Source organism: Amphibalanus amphitrite, unplaced genomic scaffold (assembly GCF_019059575.1).
Source record: "Amphibalanus amphitrite isolate SeventyFive unplaced genomic scaffold, NRLGWU_Aamphi_draft 000707F_arrow, whole genome shotgun sequence".
NCBI lineage: Eukaryota > Metazoa > Arthropoda > Thecostraca > Balanomorpha > Balanidae > Amphibalanus > Amphibalanus amphitrite.
The window spans coordinates 331,453-346,966 of record NW_024882201.1 but is presented as its reverse complement, the minus strand read 5'-3'; the positions used below and the strand labels follow the sequence as shown (position 1 = coordinate 346,966).

General features: G+C 52.1%; 1 protein-coding gene across 1 annotated transcript; it reads right to left on the bottom strand.

The window, feature by feature from the left end:
• Positions 1-4,040: 4,040 nt before the first annotated feature.
• Positions 4,041-7,193, bottom strand: LOC122364923. The gene is made up of 2 exons (XM_043335731.1): positions 6,501-7,193; positions 4,041-4,685 (listed from the first exon to the last, which is right to left on the bottom strand). The coding sequence occupies exons 1-2, from the start codon at positions 7,072-7,074 to the stop codon at positions 4,495-4,497; spliced, it is 765 nt and encodes a 254-aa protein (XP_043191666.1). The 5' UTR covers positions 7,075-7,193; the 3' UTR covers positions 4,041-4,494.
• Between the last annotated feature and the right edge of the window lie 8,321 nt (positions 7,194-15,514).

Sequence of the window (15,514 nt, the reverse complement as noted above, 5' to 3'; positions counted from 1 at the left end):
GGCGGTAGTTGTAGAAACATATTGGCGTGTAGGTAGTATTTACATTGATTGTCTCGCTGCGCTCGTTAACAGCTAAAGGTAACGGTGCGTTGGGTCAGCGTACGGTGTCGCATCTCTTATTTCTTCTTTCCCTTCGCTCCCACCTCTCTCTCTCTCTCTCTCTCTCTCTCTCTCTCTCTCTCTCTCTCTCTCTCTCTCTCTCTCTCTCCTAACCCAGGTGTTCACCACCACCCTCTTCCGCTTCTGCACCGTTCCGTGGGTCTGGTTTTAGCGTCTGCAGCTGTGGCTGAGTCAGGAGCGTCTCCGGAGTGTGTCTGTGGTGTGTCTGCGGCGGCTGTGGACGGAATCCGACCCGGTCCGGTTATAGACCGGGCCCTGGCTGGGAGCGTGCCCAGTGTTTACTCGGAGAGAGCACCGCCAGATAACGGAGCGGGAGGCAGGCACGAGACACAGCAGCGTGTGCCGAAGGAGGGGAGGGCAAGAGGGAGGGAGGGGAGGGCTCACCACGTGGCCGAGAGCCATAGGCACCCTGGGGTATCTTTACGCGGAATGCAGTTGATCTTCACGCAGGCTATAATCAACATTTCAGTTGATTTCATTTTCAACTATGTAGGTTTAGGCCGTATAGGGTCATTGTAAATATTTGAATGAAAAATTAGGAATAGGTACCTTTTGTAGAGAGACTTACTCCTACATTTTTGTATTTATACTTTGTCATCAAGTAGCCAAATAACTGAGAAGTGAGGTGACATCGCCATCGGCCGTGGCGAGTTTCCAGCTCCGGCACTTCCTACATCTTTTTCAGGACAAGTGACGAGTTACGACGGCCGTCGGAAGCTGCTGTTTCAGCCGGAGTCGGCGGCCTGTGGACGGCGGACGGCCGCCGAACTCGTGGGGATTAGCCACAGAGACAGAGACGAACAAACGCACAGATACACGGTCCGCGGTTGGTCCCGGTCGGCGTCCTTTGATCACCCGCCGTGGGAACTTTTCCCACAGCGATGCAGCCGCGAGAGCAGCCGCAGAAACAGTGAGAGAAAGGCGACGCGTCCGCCGGCCGCCGCCAAAGCCTGACGCATGGCCGCGCGAGTGTGATCGGATCAGTAGACTGACGGGCCGAATGTGAGGACGTGTGAACCGGGGGTGCTGGAGATCAACGGACGGCGACGGAACAGATTTGGTCGTCCGTCCTCCGACGGCTGACGCCCATATGTTACTCGGATGTTCAGATCGGTTTGCTGAGCAGAGTTCAATAGCTAGAGTGGTTTGGAGAGTTAGCATGGCACCATGCAGTACGGGTTACGAGTTCGTTCAAAGATACCGATCTCGGATAACAAGCCAGCCTTTGTTTTGTTGGAAACTCTGTACCCTGTTTCACATACAGACCTGGCGTGCTCCGAAAACAGTCACTATCTGATCCAACGAACTGAGGCGGCATGCGGAGAGCACATTCCACCGAGGGTACCTCTCGGGGACCTGTTGTCGCCGTTTTCGGTGGGGAGGTGTCCCCTGCCGCGACCCCTCCCCTCCCCTCCGCGACTCAGGGGAGACATGACGACGGCGGCATGGGGGGTCACCGGGAGGGGAGGGGAGGACCCACTCATCCTTCCGTCCTGCTCCCTCCCAGCCGGCTCGCGGGAGGTTCCGGCGCGCTGTATCCGGTGACTAACAACACCGCAGAGGGTTCTGCGGTCGGTCGTGCCGTATCTTCACTGGGGATGTGGAGACGCGGGTCGGCAAGGGGTCGGTGATTCAACCCTCTTGATTTTGGACCTCATCTATCCAAGGTGACAGATTGTCACGTGCTGCGGCAGTGTGGAATGGATCATAAAGAGCATATGGCTGCCGCCGACGGAAGTTGCGATCGGTTACATCTGGAGGGGATGAAGCAGACGGCTGGTAGGCTTGTGATTGGGCGGAATCGCTCCATGACGGCGACCGTATAAGACGTAACTTTCTTATTTTAGGGGATATTTTATTAAAATAAGGAAAAAAGGACTGTTATCTTGACACATGTCTCACCTAAAGGAGATGAAGTGAAAAAAATATGACAGCTATCACCGCTAAATCTACCTCCGTGTGTCCCGTTATAGCGCCAGCGACACTAGCGGCGTGTGGTCATCCGATACGGCTGTTTTCGCGGCGGTCCGTCACCTCCGTAACGGGGCCTGTCCACGCGTCACTCTCGGGTGACGGAAGGCCTAACGGGGCCGCGGGAGGTCTGTGCCGCGTGTGTGGCCCGTGCCGAGCCTGTCGGCGTCACCGCGGTGGCCTGAGGTCACCTGCTTCACTGCCGCTGCTCGCTGCCACAGCTGTCTGCTGCTGCCAGTGATGTATCGGGCTCTAGTCGCCACCGTGGCTGACCCGGTGGTGACCGGTCGCCCCGGCCAGGAGCTATGGCCCCATCCGTCACATGGGGCCGACGGGGCACAGACTGCACGTGCCATGTGGCGGCGCTGAACGCCCCGGTAACGTCACCGTGGGCCTGAATTGGGGAGGTCCTTTGAACAGTGACGATTGGCCTATGAACAACAAATTAAGCTACGAATGCCTACCACATTATGCTCGTGCTCATTGGCAAAACAAATAAGCCTGTTTCTAGAGACACCGTTAATAAATTTCAAGATTCGTTGGCAATAGGCACTAGGCACAAGGCAGCGGTCAACTCCACGAAGTTCAAGCTCAATGCCTATGCCAGCTGCCACGTAGTTTCATGTTTCACTTCGTCTACAAAATAATTATACATCGCAAGTAATAAGTTCAAGTTATACTTTATGAGCATTCTTATTTGGGAATTTATGTTTAAACGAGCAAAATTGTTTTCCAATTTCTTCTGGAAGCGCCTAATGTACCTCAAGCTGCTGGCAGTATCAGCTCTCATGATAAAGGGAGCTATTTGTAAGAGCAGTTCGAGCTATTTACTCAGGCTGTGCGTTTGCTCCAGAAGCCGATACTCTCCGTACTATCGACTCGGGTCAACAGTGGCGCGTCGTGTTTGTCTCGCAGCACGCGCCGGTGGCCGCTCGTGCCCAGTTATCGCTGCCGAGAGGTGCAGCTGTTTGTGCGCCAGTATCGGCCTCAGGGGCTGTTTGTGTCGGGTGAGACGACCGTTTGTAGCGGCCACACGCGTCTGTTGTCGGCAGACCTGACCGTGTCCTCGGGTGATCGTCCCATTAACAGTATTTCTCTGACACCTTACAACCCAGCGAGAATCGGCGCTCGTAAATCCTCCACGTCTGGGAGCCGACTCCCGCTCGTAGAGGCTCGTGGAGCTGATGGGCGCGTGCTTAGGGCAGCATCGAGCCCAGGCGTGAACGGTTCATGGCCCGGGGCGGAAGGGCTACTGCCGGGTTCGGGTTCGCCCTCCGCTGTGCCGGGTCGTTGGCAGGCCAGTTACCCTCGGTACGCGTGCCAGGAACCCCCCCCCCCCCAGCACCCTCACACCCTCCCCAACTGATGGTCCCATCACACACCAATCCCAGTCGCTGCCCGCGGAGGGGTCATTTAATAGTGGCCCGATCGAGGAATTAGCCGGCCCTTATTAAAGGTCGGGCCGTGGTATAAATCAAGTTAACTGGGTGGCTCGATACAAATTAATCACAGGGGTGCTGGGCCCGCAGCGAATGCCGCTTCACACCACTGTGTTATTTATTTCACGGATGACCCGGCGCAGGAATGCGTCTGACCCACGCCCCAAGCCCGGACTGCATTCAGGAAGCGGCGTCCAATCCAGCTTTTTGTTTGTGCGTGCTTTGTGGCCAACGACAAGCGCGTTCAGTCTCTGTTAAAGTTGTCTGACGTCGGACGTCTGCATGTTTTGAATAACAAAGAATGCTGATAAATCATTCGGCGTCTTAATTGCTGCCGTGCATTTTGATAAACAGAAACTGAAGTTACGAAACTGTTATAAATCAGGGAAGTCGCCTGTATCTGGGGGAAAAAAAAAACTTCAATCGCTACGCCTGAACATTGCTCGATATGCCATTAGACGCTACCTACAAATAGACGTTTGAATCCCTCGTGCTGGAAAAGTTTGACGGTTTTGATTTGTCATGTTTATTGCTGTCAATATAATACAAATGCAATATGTCACGCTGGCACCCTCCCAAAACAGGAACAAAGCAGTAATAATGTCATGAAAACACCGGCCCACCTTATAACGCACAGCACTTCAGAGGCATGCTGACACATACACTTCAGAAAGGGCGACAAAAGACATCCACCAAAGTCGGCAGCGAGCCGTCGTCATCCTACACTGACCACCTGAAGTCACCTCATGGTCATCATAACGGCATTGTTCTACATGCACCGCAACGCAACGGCTGCAGCCTCACTCAACATCAACATTGGCAGCTAATCAATGGCAACTCGGGTTCAACACCTGTGCAATTTCACATTTGTGCACAGATAACGGTTCATTGGTTTTCGTCATCGTCGTCGGACGTGTCTTTTATCTGCTGTTCACGTTTGGCCTTAGGATTGATCACATGTTGACTATGAGAGCAGCTGCTCATCCTGTAGCTCGCTAAGTACCGACTGTCGGCTAGGTGCCGGGTTCCTCTCCTCTGAAAGCGCTACGTTGAGAGCTCCGGGGGCCGGTGGCTGAAGTGAGGACGAGACGCGTTTCTTTGGTGGTTCCTCAGCATTGACCCACACGCCGGCACGCTTTCGCGTCTGCCAGAGGTCTGCAACAGAAGAGATAGTGGGTTAGCATGTTGTCAGGGATGGAGAAAGTACACACGTTTTATAGCATGAACCACTGCTGACACTTACACGGATGCCGGTTTTTGATGAGCTGACAGCAGCTGCAGTCGAGGTAACAAGCAAGAGATAAGGATCATATAATTGGTCAATCGGAGTGTAGGACGCAATGTTTCTGGAGAGCTCTGCTCCCGACCCGGCGGCCGATCTGTATCTGCATCTCCCGGTGAGAGGTCTGAGCCCCGGGGCGGCAGGTGTCCAACGGCCGCGTCCGCCGCCTCATTAAAAACACGCACACACTCCTGGTAATGCCTGCTGAGCAGCACATCTGGCGAAAAACAAACGTTTTTGTCGACCGCGAGATGCGAGCTGCGGCGGAAGTGCTTTCACTTTAATGCCCCGACTGCCTGTTTTGTGGGATCCGCGTACATGTTTCGCCGCTGATGAGTGTACCAGACACGTTTAAGTTATTTTCTTTACAAGCGGTGTAATTATCGAAGTGAATTGCTCTGTAAGAGATGCTTCAAATGTATTACACGCCGCTTCGAGTCCGCTTCAAGGCGTTTTACTATGCCGGTTTTGTGGAGTAACGGCCGAAAACTCGGACACGCGGGGAAGGATATTGGGTTTCCGTGCCATCCGAGACAAAGAAGTGAGGGATCGATTTAGACGTCCGCCTGTCAACGGTGTCAAAGAACTCGACGCGACCATGTGCTATAAACGGCTCAAAAAAGGTCCGTTAAAAACGCCGGTCGCGTCGTCCCTGTGGCGGCCGTGTTGACCCACATTTTTGCCGGCCTGTCAGCGGCCTGTCAGGCCAATCAAAGCTGAGCCGGGACAGGCGCCGCGCTCAGCCCGCCCATGACCGGTCGGCGCGACACAAGAGGCCGCCTCCAGCGGCGGCGGATCGGGTTCACGAGCTCATAAAAATCGGGTGTCGAATGGCCACCGACCGGCTATCCCAAGGCTGGAGGACGTCCCCAACGGTCGCCTGGCCATTGTGAGCTGTATCGGACAGGAAACGGGATCAGACGCGACTAAAAACTGGACGGACACAACAATCTGATGGTACCTGCGTGTCTGCTCCGAGGAGCCGTTGTAAGGTAAATAAATTACCAACACGCTCCATGGAGGCACACACCGACTCGCATCACGCGTCTCCGAGCATTGCTTTAATAATTATTGGTAGTGCCCTATGAAATGCTCAAGCATCTCAAATATTGGTATCACAACAAAAGATGACCGAATGAAGCTAGAGCACGTCTCGATCCAATCGGCTAATTATATCTGTGTTCCGTGTCGTGTCTCTCTGCACCGTCACTGGATCCATTAGCTGGTGACAGTCGGCTGTGTGTGCCTTTCCGACTGTCTGCGGGCCTTCCTAGCTGGCCGGCGGCGTCCCTCGGCCGTCGCCCCCTCCCCCTCCCCTCCCCCGATCCGGCGCCTGTTTACTGTTTACTCCCGCCTGGAATGTTGCCGCCGAGGAGGGGACGCCGGGTAGAGGCGCGGAGGCGGCGGGCAGAGCAGAGGAGCAGGTGGTGCGGCGCGGGCATTTAACGGCGGTGCGTGGTGGCGGCTGCCTCGTGGCCGATCAGGGTCGAAGGCCGGAGAAAGGAAGCGATGACAGGGACGGGTCCACCGAACAGTTGTCTCGGACGGCTCGAAATGATACGTGGAATGAACGGGGCGGTAGAAATTGATTTATGAATTGGTGTAACAAATTTACGATTATTTCTTAAATGATTTGTTAGAGATTAAAGGAAAAACGAAAGACTAACTCAGCACCTGCGAGCTCTCACCTGTGAGGACAGCTTGCTTCAGACGGCTGCAGGTCACACCTTCGCTGGCAGCTCTGGAGCGAATGGAACTAGCTTCACTTTGGCAGCAGTTGAGCTGAGACGCCTCCGGCAGTGGTTTGGCCGGGGTGTCGTCCACCGACTGGAAACCGATCCTGTGTTTTCCGGGGCAGGTGAGGGGTGACCGCGCGCTGTCCAGGCCGTCGGTGGGCTCTCCTTGGGGACAGTCGAGCTGCAGCCTCCTGGCCGATCGGTGCAGAGGGGTGTTCTCACAGGGGCTCGGACAGCCGCCCACCCTCTCCCACTGGAACCGGCCCTCCAGCGGCTCCATCCGATCAAAGTCGAAGTTGTAGCGGCGCCGGTCGGCGGCCCGGATGGCCGCCAGCTCTCGCTTCACGAAGCGGCTCACATCGTCGGCATCGACAGCAGAGAAGAGCCTGCGTCGGGCGCGACGACCGGCGGTGACCTGACCCAGGGTCAGCCGGCGCTGGATGGTGCGGTGAAGAAGGGTCGCCGGGCTGGGCGGCGGGACGGCAGCCTTCAGCGCGACTTCTGGTAATAGTCCGGTACACTGCATTGTTGATGGCTCGATACACTCCTCTGCCTTCACAAGTCTGGCACCCTCACGGCCTCCTCGATTCCCGCCTCCCCGAGCAGCGTTTGCCGGGAAACTGACGGCGAGACCGACCGAGATCATCTCCACGCGGAGGCAGGCGCCGCGCCGACACCGTGCGGCCAATCAGAGCGCGCGCCGCCGACGGTCGACCAATCAGCGACTGAGCGGCGGAATCACTGTAATTGGGATATGGATGGACTGCAACTCCGCATGGGCGTATAACACTCGCCGTAGACTGCAACGCGATATTGTGTATAGCACCAATCTCCTAGTTTTCTGTTGCTCGCATACGGTGACGAATAACTAGCGTGATAGGAGTCTAGACAGGAAAACAAACATATTTCAACCGTGTCTGAGGTAAACGTCAGCACATCATGCTAAGGGAATGGAGAGTCCGACCTTTTTCATCGGTCACGGCTCTCGGGTGACTTGAAAGCACATGGTCTCGAGACTGACTGTGGGCGACAAGTATTCGGGTTAATTTTTGGTTGTTAATTTCATATTTTCATCTTGTTTAGAAATGCTATCCTCTTACCATGATGCATTAAATAGACGTTTTGTCTGACATGTAAGACTCAAACCCATAACTGAAGAAACAAGACGGTGAAAAGTAATGCCATTCAGATGCCTTGTTTTAAAACGATAATTATTCATCGTCTTCATGGACTCTGCGTACGGAAATGATTTTATCAAAGACCAAAGCAAATAAATTCAACCAATGCTGTGCAACCGAAGAATGTGATAACTAGACATCTGCACTTTGTGCATGGATCCAAGAAAATGGATCTGGAATCTGATCTCATGGATCCTGATCTCGGATCCGATGGAATCACAGGTCCAACTCTCAAATTTATCGAGCAATCCATTGGGATCATAGCTCCGGGTATATTTTTGATTGAGATACAGTAAGATCATAGACCTTCACTTATTTTTGTCAACGCAGAGATCGTAAAAGAATCACTCGTTGCAGCTCACAGAAGTACTGCTTTATTAATTGTATGTCATTGCCCGTCATAATTCTTAGATTTGTGGCACTTATTGACATTGAAACATGGTTTAAAATGTGGTGCATGGTGGGATCCACTCGGATAATAGATCCATGTTTTTTATTTATCGTCAGATCCTATGAGATCATAGGTCTAGGATATATTTTCACGCGAAATCCGGTGGGATCATATATCAAAACTTGCAGTTTGCTTCGAGATCCACTGAGATCATAGATCCATCACCCGGATCCATGCACAATTGCAAGTCTGCACTTGTAATGTTAACTCAATCTTAGCAAGTGATTCAAACGCTTGCTAAGATTTCAAGTTACGACTGGCTCGAATTATGAAAAAAAATGATAGCTTTCTGTCATAAAACGTTTTCAAGTTTCGAGTGGCCTGTTCTGTTTGGTCCGGTCCGCACAACTATGCAAATAGTAGATACAAAGAAAAGTTCTTTTTTCTATCGCTCTGGTCAGTCAGAACATTTTGAGAATTGATGAATTTTGATAGCCTAAAAATATTATCAATAGCGGTGGTGGTCGATTCCCATGTTCATATTTTTCATGGTTTCAAATAAACTTGAAGTCGGGATAAACTCGACCGTTGTGTCTAAAATTGATGGTCTACAAAAACGTTTTCCCTGTCCATAAGTGTTTGTTGAATGTACCACACAGAAAAACGGCCAAAGATCGGTCCTTTTGGTGCTGAATAATCGCTGTTTGAAGTGTTCCTGTGTCTACTCTGCATTGAGTGGCTTTTTGCGTGTCTGCCGTCGGGAGATACACATCTGGGTGGCGGAGAAAAACGCGTCGGCTACTGTACAAGATCACAGGGAGCTGGCGCGCTGCTGAGCCGCCCTCCCCCTGGGAAAGGTCTCAGACGCCGGCCGGAGGTCCAAAGATACCCCCTCCAACGGTCGTGACGCTGGACGGCAGGTCGTAGATCTACATCCAACGGCCCTCGGACCCCCTCCCTCCGGCTGGTCGCCGTCTACAGATCTCCTTCAACGGTCACACGCATCCCCATCCCTGGCGCCGGGCGAGCTCATTTATATTCGCATTTGAAATTATTTATCTTTGGTCGCTTGTTGGTTTAGGGCTACCTACTTGGCTAGGTTTCAAGTCAAATATGTCTAAGCTTATATGTTGAGTAAACAAACATACATCTATGTAAATGTGTGAAACCATATTCATGCCAGAAAAGGGTACATTCCAACTCTCCATCCAGTCTTTTAAATGGTAATTTTTGACGAAAACTCACTTCTCGGACACAGTGAAGTCAATAAAAACACCGTTTTAGGCTGAGGGACCTGTGAACCCTGACATCCCTCAAGGCTGAGGCAAGAGTCTGCGGTCGGTCCGAACCTTCCTGTCCATCCTTTTGTTCCTGGGTCCCATCCCAATTTATGAGTCGGTCGGGCGTCTCGCAGTTCATTCAGGACTCAGTTACCGGCTTTAACCCGATCACCGGAGGATAAAGGGATCCTTACCGGCACGATCCTCCGGGATAGTCCCACGTATGTACCCGGCCTGTTTGGGAGACACGCTGGCTGTCGGACACTGACCGTAGCCATGGCAACCGGATCATCCCGAAACAATCAGAACAGTCAAACCTGTCCGTCAATTGTTACTCTGAGCTCGCTAAGGACGCTTGAAGACGTCTCAGGTGTTTTTGGCTGCTAGTTTGTGTGTTTGGTTTTCAAATGTGTGTTTGCCCTAAAAATAGTACTGCCCCTCATTTATGAAGTGACGAACGATAAAAGGTCTTTATTTTTTTCGGGGGAAACAATTCGAGCTTTCTATGGCTGGCGTCATGCCCGTTGGGAAAGAGAGCTCGTAGTGTAATTCAAGACGTGACCGGGGAGGCGAAAGTACAGACACTTTACGTGAGAATGCCATCACAGCGCGTGTCTGAGAGGGAGATTTGGTCGGCCGGCCTTGATCTGCGACCCATACGTCACCGCGGCTAAAGTAGGTCCTCGGGCCGCTACACGATACGTCAATTAGCCACACCGGAGCTCGACCCGTCTACGGCCCCGCGCCGAGCCATTCATCCCGCTTCGACCCAGCCAGAAAGGGTTCTACCATATATCCACCTGATAGCGACAGTATCTCCGGACCAGTTCATCTCCCCGCTCCGTTTCCGACTCTGGGCGGCGGTAATCAGTGCCGTGGGTCGTTTCCAGTGTTCCAGTAAGTGGATCTCGTCAGGGTCCCATCACCCCGGGGCGTGGTATGACCGTCTCTGAGAGTGCTGGAGCTCGCCCCCCGGCGACCCGTCCGTCGTGATAATTCTGGAAATTGTCTCTCAGGCGTGTCTATGGACCGCGCTGAGAGCGACTCAGGTGTATGCCATAGCTGTTTCTCACCGGCTGCCGCTGTTAGGCCGAGACTTGAGCACCGCAATTTTGCAGACTTCATCACAATTAGTCGCGTGGTCTGGCGGCGCCCTTTGATGAGTCGGCTCAACAGCAGCGTCCCCCAGTCGGCGCTGTCTTATTTACCTCCCAAGATGACGTTTATGGGGGCCGCTAATTGATAAACGTATAATTATGTCAATTTGGTGCGTGCGGTGTGTTTCAGGGGTTGTTAAATACCCCCCGTCTGAAGGGTTGGTAGGCGCCGCGCCGCATCTACCCACAGGTGTTTCTATGGTGATGCTGTGCGTGTTTCCGAGGAAACAGGTGCTACTGGGTAAATTAAACACATAAAACGTATGATTTGAGTGGATTGGCTGGAGTGCTCTTGATATTAAGGGTGGCTCAAAATCGAAGGTAGGTAAGACTGGCGAATAAAAATATAAAGAAACGGCATTATCGATCCACATTTTACTTGAAACAGCTAGGTGATGATATATCATTCCAGCCCAGAAGGGACCGCACAGTACGTGTCACCTGTATAATTCCCGGTGAATTGTGACCGGTCACGATTCTGAGGTCCTCTCCGCCATACCGGTGTCAGTGCTGGTGTGGGAGATATGCGCGATACAGCGGCGTCGGTCCGTATTTGGGCGCTGGGAGGGCACGGACTGGCGTCGGTGTGTGCTCTGCCGGTGGTCGATCGAGGGTGATGTGTTTACTGAGAGACGCTGCGGTCTGGACAGGAGTGCTGTCAGGAGTTTGTGGTGGGACGCCCAGGGAGACCTTAGTTTGACCCCAGGATGGTGACCGGGGAGACGGGCGCACAGAGGATGGGCAGATGGGCAAATGGAAATTCAGAGTGGGTGGGTAGATAGGTCGGCATAACTATGGATAGGCGGGAAGACAGACGGACGGATAGACGAACAGATGGACAGACAGGCTGACGAACAGAAGGATAGACGGGCAAACGGGCACCGTCCCAAGCATCCATAGCATATGCATAGACTCTACGAGTCTCGAAAGTCGACTTGCAATGCCCACCTCAGAGCACGACGAGATTTTGATCAAGTCGGCTCCGTTGTCGGCTCTGGATCGGCTTCGTTGAACCATTGACATTCACTAAGCCACTAGCGAGGATGCTGGAAATGGGTCTTACTCCCCCGAACATTTATTTATGGGCTATCCACACAGGCGTCAGGCAGGCGGTTCCCTCTGCCCTCCTCTCATTGTGCTGTCCCCACCTTAGTCGATTGTTCCTTCAGCGGTCGGTTGACCAGCCGGTCATAAACTGTGCCATCCCTAGCCGGAGGATGACCGGACCAATTAACTCATGAGACCGAGACACCCGCACTGAAAACTTTTTTACCATTTCCTGAAGGGTAAACCCGCCATAGCATGGTAGCTTGACACACAGACGTTTTTTACCACCTTCCAGATGGTAAATTTTACTCTTTCATGAAGAGTAAACTCGCCAGGGAGGGGTAACATGACACACAGACGTTTTTTACCATCTTCTGAATGGTAAACTCTTTTGATTTACTCTTGTCTAGAGTGTAACATTTTTTGGGTTACACTCTTTGAAAGGGTAAATCTTAAACGGAACCCTTTTCTAGGGAGTAACGCATCATCTACTCTGTGCTTTACCCTCCTACAGAGAGTGTATTCTTCTGGCCTACCCTTTGTCACATGGTAATGTTTACTCTTTCCTTTAGTGTAAACCCCCCAGAGGATGGTAACAGACTCACAGACGCTTGCTTCAGAAGCTTCACGAAGCTTCTGTTAACCGGAGCTCACCAACTAAAAAAACATGCTTCAAGAGCAACAATGTATATTTGGCTTCCGTACAAACAATACGAGGGGCACACCAGCAATGAACATTGTGAGACTCTCCACTTATGCATACGAATTTATACGAAGCGTTCAGCAATGCACAAGCGGTAAATAAACACCACGGTCCACGATACAACTTGAATGCACTTTGAATGTGAATACAAGACATTCAGCGCCCTCATATTGGATAAGGCACAGCGCACAATATTTGAAGAGAGCGACGGCGTTCCTGGGTGGTCGCCCGTATGCGTGAGATAATGAGACTGGATCACTACAGTGCAAGGCTTTTTCAAAGTCACCAACAAAATGCATAAACTTGTAGCATCACAATAAAATTAATGTACGTACTCACAACCTAGGCCACGTGGCCGTGCACGGGGTCCTGTTAACCAGGTCAAATTAACACCACTCAGCGGCATGCAATGCTCTAGCACATCGGTACTTACAATAAAATGTCCACAGAGGCTCTATAGGCGATGAACAACACGCAAGCACAATCACCAACGGCCACGCCGCGCGGCACCGACACTGCTCACATCCGCTCTCGGAGACCAACGGCCGAAAACTGACAGATGCGCGCGGCCTTCAAACCGCAAACGGCCGATCTCGTTTCTGATTGGCTGAGTGATTCCATTTCAAATATCATCTTCACGAGGGTAAACAAGATCCACGCATGAAACGACTATCTGTACACGAGTCACGATACCCAAAAGGAAAGAGTTTTCGTGATGTTCTGGATCGCGAGAGTAATATTGATATTTACATGGTAATAATACTCTTCGCTGGCGAATAAGTTCATATCAACCACGTACCGTTACTATGCACATAATGGTAGCAAAGAGTTACCCTTTCAATATACTCTTATCTTGCTGGTTTGATGAAAATGAATCCTCCAGGAGGTAGTAAAAAAGTTTTGAGTGCGTCTCAAACTGATGGAGAGACAGAGACGAGAGATGGAAGGCGGGGATTCAGTTAATGGCTAATGCTGACGGTTTATTTCGATCATCGCTGAGCGTGCAAAATGTTCGGTGTGAGTGAGTGAGCTCGCTGAGCGTGCAAAATGTTAGGTGTGAGTGAGTGAGCTCACTCATTTTGGTCACCGATTCTATAGAAATGTACCGGTCGGTCAGTGGGGTGGCGGGTCAGGTCAGCTGAGTCATGGGCCACGTCAGTTGGTTAGATCGCGAGTAAAGTTATCCGGTGCGGGTCTAGGACAGGTCAGATCATCCGGTGAAGATGAGCCTACAGATGAGTTGTGTGAAGCCGAGTAAAGCCGGACTGCGCTAGTCGCTAGAGACGGGCCAGCCAGATCAGTTGGTTTAGTCGGTTAGGGCAGACCACTGGGTCCGGTTGAGCTCGGTAGGGTCGGCCGTTGAGTCCGGTTGAGTCGGGTCGGACCAGCCGCCCGGCCGCCCGCTGGGCTTAGTTCCCACGCTCAGCAACAGGGTACAAAAACCAGCCACGCTCATAATGACTCCCGACATAGCGCCGCCGTCCGTGCGGGGCCGATCAGACTCGCGGCTCAATGGCGAGCCAATGGGAATGGGGGGATCAGCGTCCCATGCAATGAGACACGGTGACTGATTGGGCTTTAAACACACCGGCGAGCGGTCCATAAAAGTGCAGTCAATAGGACATCAAAGGGTGCTATGCTCGCGGCGTGCCATCGTACACCGGATTATAAAATGATGATGATATGTTGGATGATCGGTCTTTGAATTCGGTCAATTTTTACGAAGTGTGCTTGGATTAATCAAATAAACAGTGTAAATGGATGATGTATAGAACCGAAACAGCATTCCAGGGGATGCTGATGTTTTTCTTTTTCAGCTGAATGCCTGTGACCATTAGGAGCTGGCAGGTGATCGGATTCCTTCATTCAGCAGACAGCTGAGCTATGCCCGCAGTAGAGGTAAAAGTGACGGGCATTCAAACCAGGATCGACCGGGGTCATGGGCCATGGCGTCGGCAGGTACTGGTCGAGTCAGTCCGGTGCGTCATGGTATGTGATAAGTTATTGCAGTCATTTATAAATAGTCACTTCTTTACTTAGTGCGTTATTTCATGTTCATTTGGCACTTAGTTATTCGTGATATTGAATGTTTTATGTTCAGTTGGTGGATTAAAATAAGAAGGAACTTCTCTCAACATAAACGTCTCAAAGCATCGCTTGTCGAATTCAATGACCTATTAGATACCATTTGTCTGAAAAATCAACACGTTGATGCCATCTAGTTTTTTAGCAGGACGGACCAGTACCTATTTTGAAGCTCTTCTCAATCCTTTCCCTTTCCAGTGCAGTGGTCTGTTCAGTATCGGCAAGATCTGGACTCATCCAATTATCCACTCAAGCGTTCCAGAAAGCGTGCCTCGGAACACGTGTTTCAGAGGAAACCCGATACCGTTTTAGGGCTGAAGGGGTGTCAGGAGCCGCGAAAACTGTCCGTATTTCCATTTGTAATCGGGCTTCGTCCCGCTCGCGCCTATCGTGTCATCGTAGACGTCTCGGTCGAGATGACTGGACGCATTCTGGACAAATTTAACCCTGCCCGCGGGCCGAGACGCCGCTCGCGACGCTCGGCGTCTCGGCCGACGTCGCGACGCCGAGCATTCCAACCTCTTTCACAGATCTGTCAAAGGCCGTCTCCCGCGGCGCGACGCTGCCCTGACAAAGCCGCGGACCGACGGCGGGTATTTGTGTGGCACTTGCGAGCGCCGGGCGCGCTGCTGGGCGGCGCTGCGCCTTGCTGGGATGGTGGAGGAAGGGGAGCGGAGGGCGGTCCTCCGGCCACCCGACTGAACGCCCCACCCAGCACGGGCCGCGGCTCCTCCGCCCGACGGCCAGCTGTTTCCGGAGGCGTGGGAGGCGGGCGGAGGACCAGACACGGTGGGGTAATGGACTATTGTCCTCAGAGGTGACTGGAATACCTGTGAAGTGGTCGGGTGGTCGGACGTCGACTTCATGTCGGACGACGTCTGAATTGGTGTGGATTGTAGGTACTTATTCTCCGAAAAATGGGCTTCCACGGACACGGATTCCGGAAGTTATATAGATAGCGCAAGGCGTTTACATAAATGGTGCTTTTTTAACAATCCCTCCTCGGTTCTTTCAATTCTTGCCACAAATAGATACCTAGCCAATAACCATTGATCAAGTCTGCTGATTATACCAAGTTTTCACCAAGTTTTTATTACTGTCATTTTATTCCATTTATTCAGCGTT